This window comes from Molossus molossus, unplaced genomic scaffold, assembly GCF_014108415.1.
Source record: "Molossus molossus isolate mMolMol1 unplaced genomic scaffold, mMolMol1.p scaffold_m16_p_4, whole genome shotgun sequence".
NCBI lineage: Eukaryota > Metazoa > Chordata > Mammalia > Chiroptera > Molossidae > Molossus > Molossus molossus.
Window position 1 is genome coordinate 128,513,564 of NW_023425377.1, and position 15,040 is coordinate 128,528,603.

At 42.9% G+C, this 15,040-nt stretch overlaps 1 protein-coding gene across 1 annotated transcript in view; it reads left to right on the forward strand.

The window, feature by feature from the left end:
* Positions 1-2,117: 2,117 nt before the first annotated feature.
* Positions 2,118-15,040, forward strand: part of ZGRF1 (zinc finger GRF-type containing 1) — a 49,800-nt gene continuing 36,877 nt past the window's right edge. Inside the window, exons 1-6 of the mRNA XM_036282294.1 lie at positions 2,118-2,209; positions 3,306-3,386; positions 6,700-6,759; positions 8,809-8,994; positions 11,316-11,430; positions 14,426-14,499. Of these exons, the coding sequence (XP_036138187.1) occupies positions 2,189-2,209; positions 3,306-3,386; positions 6,700-6,759; positions 8,809-8,994; positions 11,316-11,430; positions 14,426-14,499 (537 nt within the window). The 5' untranslated portion in view covers positions 2,118-2,188. The remainder of the gene's footprint in view (positions 2,210-3,305; positions 3,387-6,699; positions 6,760-8,808; positions 8,995-11,315; positions 11,431-14,425; positions 14,500-15,040) is intronic.

A 15,040-nucleotide genomic window follows, 5' to 3' on the forward strand; every position in this document is an offset into this window, starting at 1 on the left:
GAATGACCGGGACTCTGGTCCGCCCGCGACGCTCTAACCCTGAGCCAACTGGCCAGGGCCTGCTTCCCTCCTTCCTCCCTCCCTTCCTTCCTTCCTTCCTTCCGCAAACTGGCCAGGGCCTGCTTCCCTCCTCCCTTCCTTCCTCCCTCCCTCCCTTCCTTCCTTCCTTCCTTCCTTCCTTCCTTCCTTCCCTCCTTCCTACCCTCCTTCCTTCCTCCCTCCCTCCCTTCCTTCCTTCCTTCCTTCCTCCCTTCCTTCCTTCCGCAAACTGGCCAGGGCCTGCTTCCCTCCTCCCTCCCTCCCTCCCTCCCTCCCTCCCTCCGTCCCTTCCTTCCTTCCTTCCTTCCTTCCTCCCTTCCTTCCTTCCCCAAACTGGCCAGGGCCTGCTTCCCTCCTCCCTTCCTTCCTCCCTTCCTTCCTTTCCGCAAACTGGCCAGGGCCTCCTCCCTCCCTCCCTTCCTTCTTTCCTCCCTCCCTCCCTCCCTTCCTTCCGCAAACTGGCCAGGGCCTGCTTGCTTGCTTCCTTCCTTCCCTCCTTCCTCCCCCCCCCCATCTAACTTGCTACTTAGTTTCCGTTTCTTTTAGGTTATAAATCCCACAAGCGATACCACTGATTTAGGAAAACAATTTGTCTCGCGGTTTCTGACCAGCCCAACCGTGACCTGAATGAGTACGCAGCGTCCTCCTGCGCCTGGTGATGAAAGCATCTGCCCTCCGGGGTACAGACCTGCTGTGCAGGCCCGCGGGCTGCTCGCGAAGAGTCCCGCTCCCCGGGCACAGCCGCTTCCCAGCAAGGCAGGAACTGGCTGGGGACGGCACTGGCCTTCTGACAGCCTCGTTTTGAAGGGCCAGGCCTCAGTCCCGTTCCTGTTTCTCATTGTCTCGGCCTCTTCTCTCTGCTACTGTCAGGCTCGGGTCTCCGACCGTGCGACTTGGAGTCCCTAGATCATGCCTTGGTGACTTCCACAGGCCTTTGTATGTACTGATTACCATTTGGAACTACCTTCCCTGGCATCCTCCCTGGCTAATGTTATTTCAGCTCGCAGCTTGGCATTGCGTCCTTCTGGAAGCCTTGTTTGATGCCCTAGGGCGAGCTGGTTGCCCCCCGCCGCCCCCTTATTCCTGTCACATTTCACTGTAATCACTATTCCTCAGTCCTTGACACTGAAAATGTCTTGAGGTTAGGAATGATATATTCATTTTCGTCTGGCATATAGTAAGTACTAAATAAATATGTGTAATTTGTAAGTAATATGGAGGTGGTCTGTTTTATGTGTTTAAATGAGAAATGGAATCCAGAATTACAAATCACAGCTTTATGGAAGCCCTCGTGGGTCTTTTAGGGCAGGGTGCTCAAACTCAAGCTTGCATCACTGTCACCTGCAGTGCCTGTTCAAACACTGCGGGGCCCTGACCCCAGACTTTCTGAATTCGTGAGTCAGGGGTGGAACCCAAGAATTTCAGTTTCCAACTCGTTTCATGCTGATGCGATGCTGTTGGTCTGGAGGTCATACCTTTGGAACCAAGGCTTTAGGGAAAATAATAATTTTCTTTGTCATCTCTACTCTTCCAGCAATGATTGTAGATGTCCGATTTGCCCACAGTAACAGTTTTATTCAGTGGCATGGAATAATCACAGAACTCATTGAAGTGATATTGAAAAGATTTTTTTCCTTGCAGAGGAATTATGTGTATTCTGTACTAGAAAAGGTGGTATGTAGACTTGAAGCTGTACAAGGAAAAATGTAAAGCACAAGGGGGCCCTCTTGTGGTGACCATAGCAACTCAGAAAACTTTGGAAATGGAAACTATTAAGAACCCAACCTAGGGTCAGGGGGAATCATTTCTGATACATGTTATGGCACCTGGAAGAGTTATTGCCAACTGCTAATCTTTCACTTACTTGACTTTGTTTTCTCTTACTTGACAAATCCCTGTTCCACAGTGGGGTGCACACACTGTGTTCTCAGTGGCAGGAACTGACTGCTTCTGTGTTTCCCTGGGCAGTTGCATAGTCTTAGAAATCACAGATTCCTCTCTCAGGTCAGGAGTTTGTGGGGAAAAGTATATTTGATACTTCTTTTCATCAAGGTTGAATATTTGTTATCATTTTTCAATTTAGGTGTTACAGTTGAAGAACCACTGATTATTTTCTGGACCTGACTGGTTTGTAACTTCAGAAGAAACAATGGAAAGCCAAGAGTTTGTTGTAAGTCTCACCACTATTTTTTTTCTTTCTTCCATATTTTACAAATGTTGCTAGAGTTGCCAGGTTAAGCAAAAACAAACAAACAAAAATCCCAAAACCTAAAAGCAGGAAACTCAGTTAAATATGAATTGCAGATAAACAATAAAGAACTTTTTGGTTTAAGTCTATGTGTCTCAAATATTGCCCGATATTTTAACTGGCAACCCTATCTCTTGTCTACTATTCATTTGTTATACAGACTCCTTTGGAATAAATCTCGGGAAGCTCGAGACCAGGAAATAATTCCTTTCTCTTGAAGAACTGGCATGCCTCTTCTGTGTGGATCAGTGGTCTTAAACTATTTGGTCTCAAGACCCTTTTCTACTCTTGAAGATTATTGAGGACCCCAAAGAATTTTTTATTATGGGCCTTATGTCTATTGATTTTTTTTTACATTAGAAATTGTAACATTTTTAAAAATACTTATTTATTAAAAAGAGCAAACCCATTACATTTAATAAATTATATTCTTAAAATAGCTATATTTCCCAAAATAGTAACGAAACAAGAGCAGCATTGCTGTAGATTATGTTCATATCCCTTTAACATTGAACTTAGTTCTCAGATCTGCTTCTGCATTTAATCTGAAATTGAATCTTACCATGTTGCCCATAAATAACCTGTACATAACTCCACCCTACTTTCCCAAAGGAATGAGAGGGAAAAGGCAAGTAATTTCCTAAAACAGTTTTGCCCTCACAGACCTCTGGGAGGTCTTGGGGACCTCCAGGAGTCTCTGGACTACACCTTGAGAATTGCACAAAGCTTAAGTGCTTTGTAACACACGCGTTTATCCTTTCCCCCTGATGACTAAGAAGCTCAAAATTACTTTTGTTACTCAGTTAACTTCAGTTTTTACTTAGATTTTAGTTCTTTTCTACTCCCTGTTCTTTTACTATCTAGTTTCTTTTTTTAATTTATTTTTTTTGGAATTGTTATGATATCTGTGCTTTTATTTTGATAAAGATGTCTTAAACATATTTTGTTTGTGGAATGGTATAAAATATGTAACAATACATAAATATAGAAACCATTTTTTTGTGCTTTTGGAAATAAGGTACTGTATACTCATCAAAAGACGAAGAAGTCAAAAGTGTGGCAAGATGGAATTTTGAAGATCACTCACTTAGGAAACAAAGTAAGTGCCAAGCAGTCGAGACAGAATCCAAGAGCTTTGTGTTTTGTTTCAGTAGCAGCAGTCTGTACAAGGTCATGCCCTTTAGAGAGTGTCGGTCTTTATGGATGTCTCTACGTTCAAGTCATGTCATTATCTTTCATTTTCTTTTTCATTTGAAATGAATTTATTGACATTGCTTAATTCTTCTCATTTGAATAGATGACTGTTTAGTCTGCCCCCATCTATATATTTTTAACCACTTATCTTAAACTACTTAATTTATTCACTGTTCTATGCTATTCTGTGTAATTTTCTCTTTTATATTCTTCCTGTTTGGTTAGGGCCAAATCTAAAAAATCTTACAGATTTTGTCTTATATTAAAAAGACATCTGATTGGATTCTGAATATCTGCCATGTCTTCTTGTGATACAAAATCACAATATTAAGTTCAAGCTAGTGGTATTCAACTTTATCTTTAACTGTCACATGTATTGTGTCCATTGTACACCTCACACTGGTAGGTTATAGGAAAACAAGATAAATTCAACTTAGCCCCCGAGATTTTCTGGGACCCAGGAAAGTTACTATCAGTATATACTCAGCCATTGCTTACATTATTTCTCTTGCTCTAGTAATGCTTCTCTCCATGTATCCAAATTCTTACCATCTTCCAGAGACTGAGTCATCACGCAGACATTGCTGGTGGGCAGTAGGAAAGTCAGACGAGACATGGAGTCAGTGTGGAAGAGCAGCTAGTGTCAGGCAGACCTCTTTGCGTCCTGGCTCTTCGCTTGTTGGATGTGTAACCTTGGCAAGTTACTTCGCCTCTCAGGCCCCTAGTGTCCTTCTAAATGGGGACAATGATACTTCATCAACTTGTCCTGAGGACTAAATGAGAAAACAAACCTCTAACAAAGTACCTGGCATATCGTAAGCATGCACTGAAGTAACTGTTGTAGTTTTTGTCTTCATGAGACTTTTATCTAAGAGCATAAGGATCATAATATGTACAGTAATATGCTCAGGACTCTGAGATTACAAAGGAGGGACATCACATCTGACTCTGGTTCAGAAGGTGTCCGGATGAAGAGTGTTTGATTTGTACATGAATTGATAGGTTGGAGAAAGAGGACCTGAAGATGGTGTCATAGCTACAACGTGGAGGAACAAAAGACTAGTAAACACTTGGGGAACTACAGGCAAAGAATGGGGCTGGAAGTTGCAGGAGCCATGTCACAGTGAACTGCTCAGCTCGAGGAGCCAGTGAGAACTGGGAGCAGAAGAGTGACATCATCATGTTTCTGTTCTAGGAAGTCATTTTGGCAGCAGAGTCAAACCTAACTTTTAAGTGCTGCAGGATCAAAGTCAGGCTGTATTTAGGAAGACTGTTATAGCAAAGAGACAACAGGGTGACATGGACAGAAAGTGATGGGGGTCTGGCCGAGTGGGCACGAGCGGCAACAGTGCAGAGAAGGGTGATTACAGGGACGTTATGGGAAGGTTGTAGAATCTCAAGGTCTAGGATGTGGAAGGTGAGGAGAATCTAGAATGAGTTTCAGGTTTCTGATGATGGTTAAGGTGCTGGTTAGGGTATCTCCAAATGAACATAGTGAATTTCGTGTCATGGAAACACAAGTGACCGGCTGTGGGCCTGGAGCCCGGAGAGCTCCGGGCAGCTGAGAGGAGCGCCTGCACGGAGGGAAGCTCGAAGCTCCTGGCGTGGGCTCATTCATTCGTTCAGCAGGTACTTGGGAGCATCTGTTATGAGTTACCCCCTGTCCTGAGGGATGCAGCAGGGAACAAAGATGAAGCCCTGACTGCATGGAGGAGAAGGAACGTATACCTGGTGGGTCAGGCAGACAGCAAGGAGTAGGGTGAGCAAGGGCGAGAACGGACATAAAGGGGGTTCTGGGAGCCTCACTGGTCCTTGCGAGGACTTGCGTTCTCATTCTTTGGGAGCTGTGGGTACCGTGGAAGGACCTGAGCAGAAGCGTGGCATGATCTGATTTGTGTGGGTGGTCTCGCTCAGGGATGGGGTATAAAATGGAAGAGTAGAGAAAATAGAGCCCTTGACTGACATACAATTCATACACTTTAATTCACCCAATTTAGAGTACACAGTTCAATGGGTCTTAGTGTACTCACAGAGTTTTGCAATGTCTTAATTTTAGGTCATTTTTATTACCCCCAAAAGAAATCTCATACCCATTAATAGTCACTCAGTGCAGAACTCCAGTCCTAAGCAACCACTAATCTACTGACTCTGGTAGATTTGCCTGTCTGGGCTCCCCGTGACCGCAGCCGCACGCCGTGGGCCTTTGTGAGCTTTCACTTGTCCTGCTTTCAGTGTCCTCCGTGTTGAACCGCGTGTCAACACTTCATTCCCCTTTATGGCTGGTGATGTGCTGTTGTATGGATTGATCCCATTTCCCTTACCCATTCATCATTTCACGTGTATTTGACTTGTTTCCACTTTTTGTCTTTCTTAAATAATGCTGATATGAACATTGGTGTGCAGGTTTTCATGAAAACAAGTTTTCATTTCTCTGTCTACCGAAGAGTGGAATTACTGGATCATATGGTTACTCTGTGTTTAATCTTTTTTTTTTTTTTTAAAGGAGAGATCCATTTTTTTCCTTTATTGATTTTTTTTTAGAGAGAGAAACATCAATGAGAGAGAACATCAGTTGGCTGCCTCCTGCATGCCCCCCACTGGGGATCAGGCCCACAACCTGGGCATGTGCCCTGACCGGGAATCAAACCGGTGACCTCTTGGTGCAGGGTCAGTGCTCAACCACTGAGCCATACCCGCTGGGCTCTGTGTTTCATCTTTTAACAACTGACAAACTTCCAAAGTGATGGAAACAGCAATATTAAAGGGCTCGTGGAGAAACTGCTGTGAATGGCTATAGAGACACAAGGAGAAATCTCTCTGGCTTCCTTTTTCGCCCCGTGCCTCCCAGGCACAGGCTGTGTTCCTCACACCTCATGAGCGGTGACTTCAGGCCCTGGCTGTTGCCCTGACCTCCCGCACCGCTGCAGTAGTCTCTCCACTGACCGAGTCCTGCTTTGTCCTCTCACGCTTTCCTGTTCTGTTGTTTCACTCCCAGACCCTCCTGGGAGGGATGAATTTTCTGAGTTTCTCATGTGCCTTCACTCTCTTCACAGAGTGACATTGAAGACAGATGCGGTTTCCAATCCCAAGTTAACAAAATGGGTGGTCCTTTCTTCCATGATTTACTCACAGAACAAGTTTAGATTTGCTTTCGAAGATGTTTAAGAAAAGCAGAATGATGTGTGTCCCGTTTTAACATTTATTTTGTTTTACTACAGGCAATTTTATATGATGACAAAGGAGAATGTTTGGACAGTTTATTTCTGAAGCGCCTTGAGGTATTTTAATGTGTCTACCTTATTTGTTTTTTTATTTGTATTTACTGATTTGAGAGAGAGAGAGAAATATTGATCTGTTGTTCCACCCATTCATGCAGTCATTGGTTGATTCTTATATGTGCCCTGACCAGAGATTGAACCCAAAACCTTGGTGTATGCAGATGATGTTCTGACCAACTAAGCTATCTGGCCAGGGTGTGTCTATCTTATTTTTAAGTATTGTTTAAAAAAGTCTCTTAGCCCTGGCCGGTTTGGCTCAGCGGTTAGAGCGTCGACCGGCGGTCCTGAGAGACCCAGGTTCGGTTCCCGCTAAGGGCGCGTACCTCGGTTGCAGTTTGTCCCCGGCCCTGGTGGGTTGTGCGGGTGGCAGCCACTCGATGTGTTCCTTTCACGTCGATGTTTCTCTCTCTCTCTGTTCCTCTCTCTCCCTCCCACTCTACCTGAACAAAGAATGGAAAAATGTCCTCGGGTGAGGATAAAAAAAAAAAAAGTCTCGAAGTATTTCTTTTATGAATGTTGTTAAATACTATAGTCAAGATACTAATACTAATAATTCTAGCCATTGTTTATTGAACATTTATTATTATCCAGACTCTGTGCTAAATAAAAGCTTTTAGAAATTATCTGATTTAATGTTTACATAACCCTGTAAATTGCAAGTTAGCGGTGTAGTTCAGAATATTAGGTAACTTGCCCACAGTAGTGTTGCAGTGGTGGGGCTGGGGTGGGCCCCGGCAGTGACTCTAGACAGACTCTGTTTCTTGGTTTTGATAGGCGGAGAACAACAGTGGGCACTATTTTGTGGAATTACTCCTATTTAAAATCTTGTCTCGTACACTGATCCTGTGTTTCTCCCTGTTGGAGGAGGAAGGGAGGGGAACTAAATGCTCAGTGTGAAGGCTCAGGGTGACAGATTGTGCATTCCGGGTCGTTCCCACTTCCAGGTGCTCCTGCAGCCCAGCATGCATCTGACTGCTGGCCTGCGGGCCTGGGTCGCCTGTGGGCTGCGCGCTGGGGAGGGCTCATGCGAGGCGCCAAGTGGCTCCCACTCTGCGGTGTTCTGGCTCACTTCTTGTCATTGTGCTGGTTTGGCCATGGTATTTAATCCACTTTAAAATTTTATATGACCTTAATAGTGCTTGTGGTATTTCTGTATTTATCAAAAGAGGGTCTAGAAGCACTGTTTTAATAGGTGTTTCATTGGTGGTAACTACTGTTATTTTTATATTTATAACCATTTTACTAATTAAACACATCTGTGATAATACAGATTTTATCAACTAGGTTGATTATTTTATTTTTATGCAGCACTCAGAGATGGTGGCAAGTGCTATGCTTTATTTAGGTGATTAAAAAGACCTTTTTGGGAATATGATTGTTTAACCAACTAATTTACATTAATACTTAATGTGTGATAATTAAAGACATAATTGATATTTAATAGATCTACTTTTTAAATTTTTCCATTTATCTTCAGATAGTGTGGGAGGGACTGAGGGAGAGAAGGGGAGAGAGAGAGAGAAACATCATTGTGAGAGAGACACATTGACTGTAAACACTGACCAGGGCTGGTGACTGAACCACAGCCAAGGTGCCCTTGACCGGAATAGAACCCAAGACTTTTTGATTTGTGGAGAGATGCTTTAACCACTGAGCCAAACTGGCCAGAGCTAATAGTTTTTGGGGTTTTTTTGTTTGTTTTAATTAATATTTACTTGTATGGGTTCTAACTGAAGTTCTTGAGAGGAGGCGTATTTCCCTTGCTTCTGTCTGTGTCCCCAGCACATGACAAAGGCCTCATATAGGTCCCAGTATGTACTGTTGAATAAACAAATTAGTGACATTTTTGTTGTATTATTATTCTTTTTTTGTGCGTGATGGTACTTAACTAGTGCATAATAATAATAAAGAGTTTAGTTATTGATTCACTCATTCAGTAACTTTATCCAATATGCACTGTGTCTCACTAGTGCTCATGAGCTCACCAGAACACACAGGTCGTCAGATAATTAGAGCATGTGATTCTGACATGTGTCCTTTAACATCTAGGTGAAGCCTGGAGATGGCTTAGAGAGTGACCGATACTCCATCACAGTGGAGGAGGTTAGAGCTGCTGGAGGCACAGCTGTGAACCAGGACAGGGCTCCAGAAGCACCGAAGCTCAGTCCCCAGCAGGTGGCGCCCTCCGGCCGGTCCGTCAGGTGTCAGCCTGCCGGTTTGAAAAGGAAGTTTACTGTGAGTTTCTCTGTGAAAGTACTGAGTCCATCTATACCTGGAAAGTCATTTCAAGAAGAAGTGAATTTTGGAACTGTTGTAGTCTCATTAATTTAAAGGGCATTTTATAGCATATTCTTGACCGGTAGAAAGTCAACTCTAATTAGAAAAGAATCTTAATGAAAATTAGTTTACATTATAATTAACTTTGCAAACTTTATATTTTAATTATTACTTTACCTTACAAAACATACACATCTTTTTTCTTTTTTTTTTTAAACTGGTACATTTCACGTTTTCTGTGTAGGCAATAGAACAGCTAATAATTTTTTAAATATTTTTAGGGTTTTCAAGGACCACGTCAAGTGCCAAAGAAAATGGTTGTTATGGACAATGGCGAGTCAGCTGCATCACTTGAGGCTGTGACCCCTGGCCCTGCTGTCTTCTCTCTGTTCTCGAGCCCTCCTCCGTTGTTTTCTGCTGCTGGCAAGAGAGGGGTACGCAGTGTGCCAGCAGACCCCGGGAGCAGTGTCGTCTGTGAGGACAGATGGAGCAGTGGCCCACCCTTTCCCTCCACTGGCTCTGCCCCGTCCTCCAGGAGCTACCAGGAGATATTGTGGCAAGAGGGGCACCTTTGCTCTCCTGTCCGCAGTGAGCCCACGGAAGGGCACAGTGTGGCACCTGCCTGTTCAGGAGCTGCACAGAGCATCAGGAGCAGAGCACGGATTCTAGCTCTTCTGAAGTCCAACCCAACCAGTGCGTCCAAGGAAGTGGATTCTGAGATGTCAGGACATTTCCCTCAAGTACAGCCACAAGGGAGTTTGAAAATTCCTACCAAGCAAAAGTGCTTCATTAGTCAGGAAGAGTGTGCTGAGGGGAGAAGAGAAAGCTCACAGTACCAGCAACCATCAGAAAGGCCCATGAGAAATGAAAGCCGGTGGGCCGTGTATTTATCCTCACCGAGTTCACCTGTTCATTCTGCTGTAGCTAGAAATGATCTAGAAGGGAAACCCCAGGCTCAGGGAGATGACATACATTCAAATTTGAGAGACTTTTTGGTACAAAAAAGAATACAGTTATTCGAAGCAGGTGCTGAAAATGGGGAAAAGTGTAATGAAGAGAAGGTAGTAGATAATATTGATCCATCCCAGGATCAGGAAGTAAAGCAGGAAATTCCTTTATGCAGTGAAAGCAACAGCTTACCTATTACCTGTGGCAATGTGGGAAATGATGGCTTAGTGTCAGAATCTGACATTCAAGAAAATATTCAAATACCTGTTAATCAAAATGACCATATGTGCATAAAAGGATTGCTTCTTACTAGAGAAAATGCTCAGGCGATAAATACATGTGGAACACCAGAAAAGGATCATGAGCAAGCAGTGTCTTCTGTGCCCAAATCCAAGCATCTACAGATTGAATCTTCACTGAATAACAGTTCTGGGATCTCTGAGGCCATTACAGACATGTTTCCCAGAAGTAATACTGATAATGAGAGCCTTAGTATTCACAGACCCATGAGCAGTGTAACACAACCAGTTTTGCAGGTAAATTTTAATCTGAACAATTTTGAAACCAGTGACACCGAGGAGGAATCCCAGGAAAGCAACAAAATGTCTCAGGATCCAGAGGACTGGGAAAGGGAGGCCTTGGCGGATGACTGCAGTTCAGGTGTTCCGAGGACATTTGGGAATGCACCTTTGTCTCTCTCAGTGTCACAGCTTTGTGGTGCAGCTGGACCCACTGGAGGTGAAACAGCGGGGTGTAGTGACTCAGCAGTAGAGTGGGCCGACGATGTGTGTGCAGGTAGTGAAGACGCTCATGCACCTATCCAAAAACTCAGAAGTAACTATGATTTTGCTTCACTCCCTAATACATCTAAAGGTATAAACTCAAATTTACATATTCCTCATTTTTTAAACATAGATACTACTCAGACTCCTGAAAGCAATCTATTTTCAGAACAGACTCAACATCAATCTTTTTGTATGGGAAGTGACTTAGATGAAAATGATGAGCCGGTTTTACTGCCAACCTCTGGCAGAGACAGCAGCATCCAGCTATCAAATGCCAGTGAGACTCGCTCGGAGAAAGGCACTGTTCTCGATGAGTCGGACCCCCGACTTCCCAGCTCTTCATTTTACCCTCTGGGGAGGGATCATCCTATATCTAAAGACATGGAAACACATCTTTCTGAATCTGAAGATCTGGGAGGGATTCCAGGCTCACCCCGTGACCACACTGAAGGACATACTGCTGCAGCAGCAAGCACTCAGTCCTGGAATAGTCCTAGGATGTCTTCAGAACCTTCTGGATTAAAAAATAGCATTTGTCTTTTAAAGTCACTGTCTGAACACAGTACGGCTTTAGAAGGCTTGGAAATAGTGAAAAAGAAAAACACAACCTTTAAGCAACAAGGAACGCCGCAGACCCAGGAGCCCGAGTACAGCCCTGAAGGTTAGAATGCTTGTCTGTTTTGTTTAGAGATTAAAGGATGAGAAGAGACTTGCTCTGGGGCTGAAGAATTACGTAGCATTTAAATAGGTAGTACCTGTGCTTGGCAGAATGAGTTCTAATAGAGGATAAGGTGGTGAAAGTAGTCTTCCTTTCACAGTCCCTCAGCCCACTCCACCAGTTTTTTCCGTCCAGAAGTGTCCTACACATACCTGAAGGCACATCTAAGCAAAAGTGTGCATGTTACTGTCCATTCCTGTCATACGTTTTTGGACATGTGCTAGGAGTTACTTAAAAAAAAGTTTCTAGTGGTTATCTAATTTCACTTCACGCCTTTGAGTTGTCCTTTCTCCGTTCCAGGGTGTGTCTTTGTCCCCCGGGAGCACAGGCCCAGGCTCCCAAACACGTCAGTCTGTTACTCCCTCAGCTCCACACTGCACACCAAGGGCTCTAGGTCGCTAGCCAGTATCGCTGTGGGCAGTGAGCAAGATTGTGACATTCACCGATCCGGCAGTTGTTTCTTTGTTTTTAGACCGTATCCTACTGAGAGTAGAGAGTTGGGTATTATGTTCAAAAGTTACTTGGTTACTTTGTGCTCTTTCATGTGATTATCTTATTCAATGTAAATATAGTTAAGTTCATTGTTTGTATTCAGTAGGAATGCTTTTTTGGCCATCCTTGTTGATTTATTTTTATTTCTGACTATGTAAAATATTGACCTGGTTTGAAAGTCAAAGCCATATAAAGGTGTGTGCTCGGCTGCCTCTTGCCCCCGCCCTTTCCTGCGGCCTGCTGCGGGTAACCTCATACCTGTGTTTTCTTTGGCAAAAATAAACAGCTCCGTGTGGATCTTGTTTTCTCTTGTTCAGCCAAAGACACCATGCTCTATCTGTTCGTTAGCACCTTGCTTCTTTCCACCTGGCAAGGCACCCTGGAGGTCACCTCACTCCTAGGACTCATCATGCTATTCACAGCCCTGTAAGACTCCTGCGTGGATGGACATTCACGCCACCTCCAGTGTTTTGCTATTACAAATAATGTGACAATAAGTAACCTTATATATCTGTATAAACATGGGCTTTCTGCATATTGTTGGAGGTCTGCAAATACAAAGCAGTAGGGTTGCTGGGGAAAGTGTCTTAAATACACTTCAAAATTCCCTCCCAGGAATCACCAGATCTGAGCCCACCAGCCATGTGTGACTGCCTGTCCCCCCATAGCCCAGCCATCTAAGATGACAGGTGCAGCTCAGTCAGTGCGTCTTAGATGTGTGCTCCACTGCTGACGGGGAGCTGCACCGCTCTCCACATGCTTGGACATCGCATGTGCGCTCATGTACACCCACCCACCCCTTGTCCACTTCCAGGGGTGGTTTTGTTCTCGTTGATTTGTGTGACTTCTTTATATCACAGAAGCCCTTACCTGTGACATTGCAAATGTTTTCTTTCAGTGTCATTGGTCTTTTGACTTTGCTTCTGGTCTGTTGCCAGCAGCGTTTTTGAAAATAAATACAAAACATGTTAGTAAATATAGTAAATAATATATACACATGATTGTGAATGAACAGTGTACTTCACAGTACTCAAAAGTTAAAATTGAGCTCTTAGTTAAATATCTCAAGGGATTCCTGAGAAAAATAGGAGTAAGTTAGTATACCTGCTAAAATGCTTCTTTAAAATGTAGTTAAATTTAACACTGATCATTGCAGTTTATTTTCTAAAAAATTAAAAAGGAAAAAGTTAGAAAAATAAATTTGGGTAGATATAATTATATAATGTCATAAGGATATAAACTCCTATCATGAAGGTGTAAGAATATCAGAATTTAGTTTAGGGAAATGTCCTCTTTTCCACATCGAGTTGCAAAGTAGGGTTGCAGTTGAGTCTCTTCATTTGCGGTTAGTTATGTAGTCACAGGTGCGTGGTGACCAGTGAGCCGCCGTGTCGTGGAGAACGACAGGATCAGGTTTCCTTCAGAACATGGTCCTGGCCCATCCATACAGAGCCTTGTGTTCTGTGTATTCCCATTTAAAGACACCTTAGTTTACACTGTTGATTCATTAACATTAAAGCCATGGCCAGTAGCTCCTTGACAAACATGTGGAAATGTGCTCCTAGATAGACCCCGAGAAGGACACTGTCTACCACATAAGAGCTGAAACAAGTCAGAAATGCTCATTTAGAATTTTTTTTCCTGGGTGAAGGTAGTAAAGGGAAGAACACAAGTGTTCATCTAGTGCCTTTTTAAAGCTCTTGAATAGCATCAAGTTCTAAAATCCACTTAATTTTATTTTGTTTAAAGTATTCTGAGTTTTTAACGGGAAAATAATGAAACCAGAAATAAATTGGCTGAAAAAGATGTTTTTAGATATAGCTATGAGTTTTTTACAGTAATAATCACTTTAAAATGATAGTCTTGGTGTTTTTAGATAAAATTGAGATGATTGAATATGCACTTTTTCTTTCAAGAAAAAATTCCATTTTTAAACAGATACCCATGAGGTGGTCTGGCCCAGACCCCCTCCCTGCTTTCCCTCTGCTGGGTGGGTTGTACACCCCATCCCCTATACACCCCCTTTCCTGCCTCTGAGTCCTATCGCCTTCACCTGAATTGACCCTGAATAGCTGGTGTTTTCCTGTCTTCAGGTCTCAGTTGGAATGGCACTTCTGATGAGAGGTTTTCCATTGTCCCATCTAAAACTGCTCTCATAGTTCTCGGATATGAAACCTTTGTTCCACAGTCTGAACTTACCTGTTTTTTTTGTTCTCTGTGTCCCTCCCTTTTTGAAGGACCTTGTTTTCTCTTGTACTGTTTGTCCAGTGCCTGGCACACAGAGCACAAGAGAATAATTGAGGTTTTTTCCAATTCTCATGACTTTGCCACATCTTAACATTGAAGTTATATTCCTTGTTTCATTCAGTTTTAGAAATAAGTTTTGAAATATTTTAGAGTACCACTATATGTATATTGAATAAAATCATTGTGTTTTGTCTTATAGCTGGGAAACCGTTGGTCACAGGAGTTTCGCAAGCGGTTCCAAAGTCTCCTCATCTGAACCAGGATTCTCAACTGGTACGTTACTTTTTCTATTGCTGTATTTTATTTTGATATAGACTGTTCTGTAATTCATAATGAAGTTATAGTAATAGGGGTCCCAAGCTATCTAGGTTCATGACCTCACCTCGTATCACTAATGTTTCCATTCCTCGACCAAAAGAAATACCTGGAAGTTCCACTTGAGGAGTAGTTAGTGCCCTAGCAACTCAGCAGGCATTTCATTTTTATTTTTCCGAGTTTTACTGAGATATAATTGACATGTAACATTGTATTGTTTAAGGAGTACAATATAAGGTGATATATACATTGTAAAACGATTGCCATTTGCCCCCCCCCTTTTTATCTTACTCTAGTTTCCAGGTTATAGGTCATTTTGTCTCTTAATCTTGAGTCCTCCCCACACTTTTTTAGATACAGAAAAAGGTAAAGAAAAATAAAACTTATCCTACCACTCAGATGATTGTTGACATTTCCAGCTTTTTTTGGCCTGTTTTTTTAAAATATGACTAGATTGATGTGTAAAAATAGTTTTATATCCTTTCCATTCTCATATTAT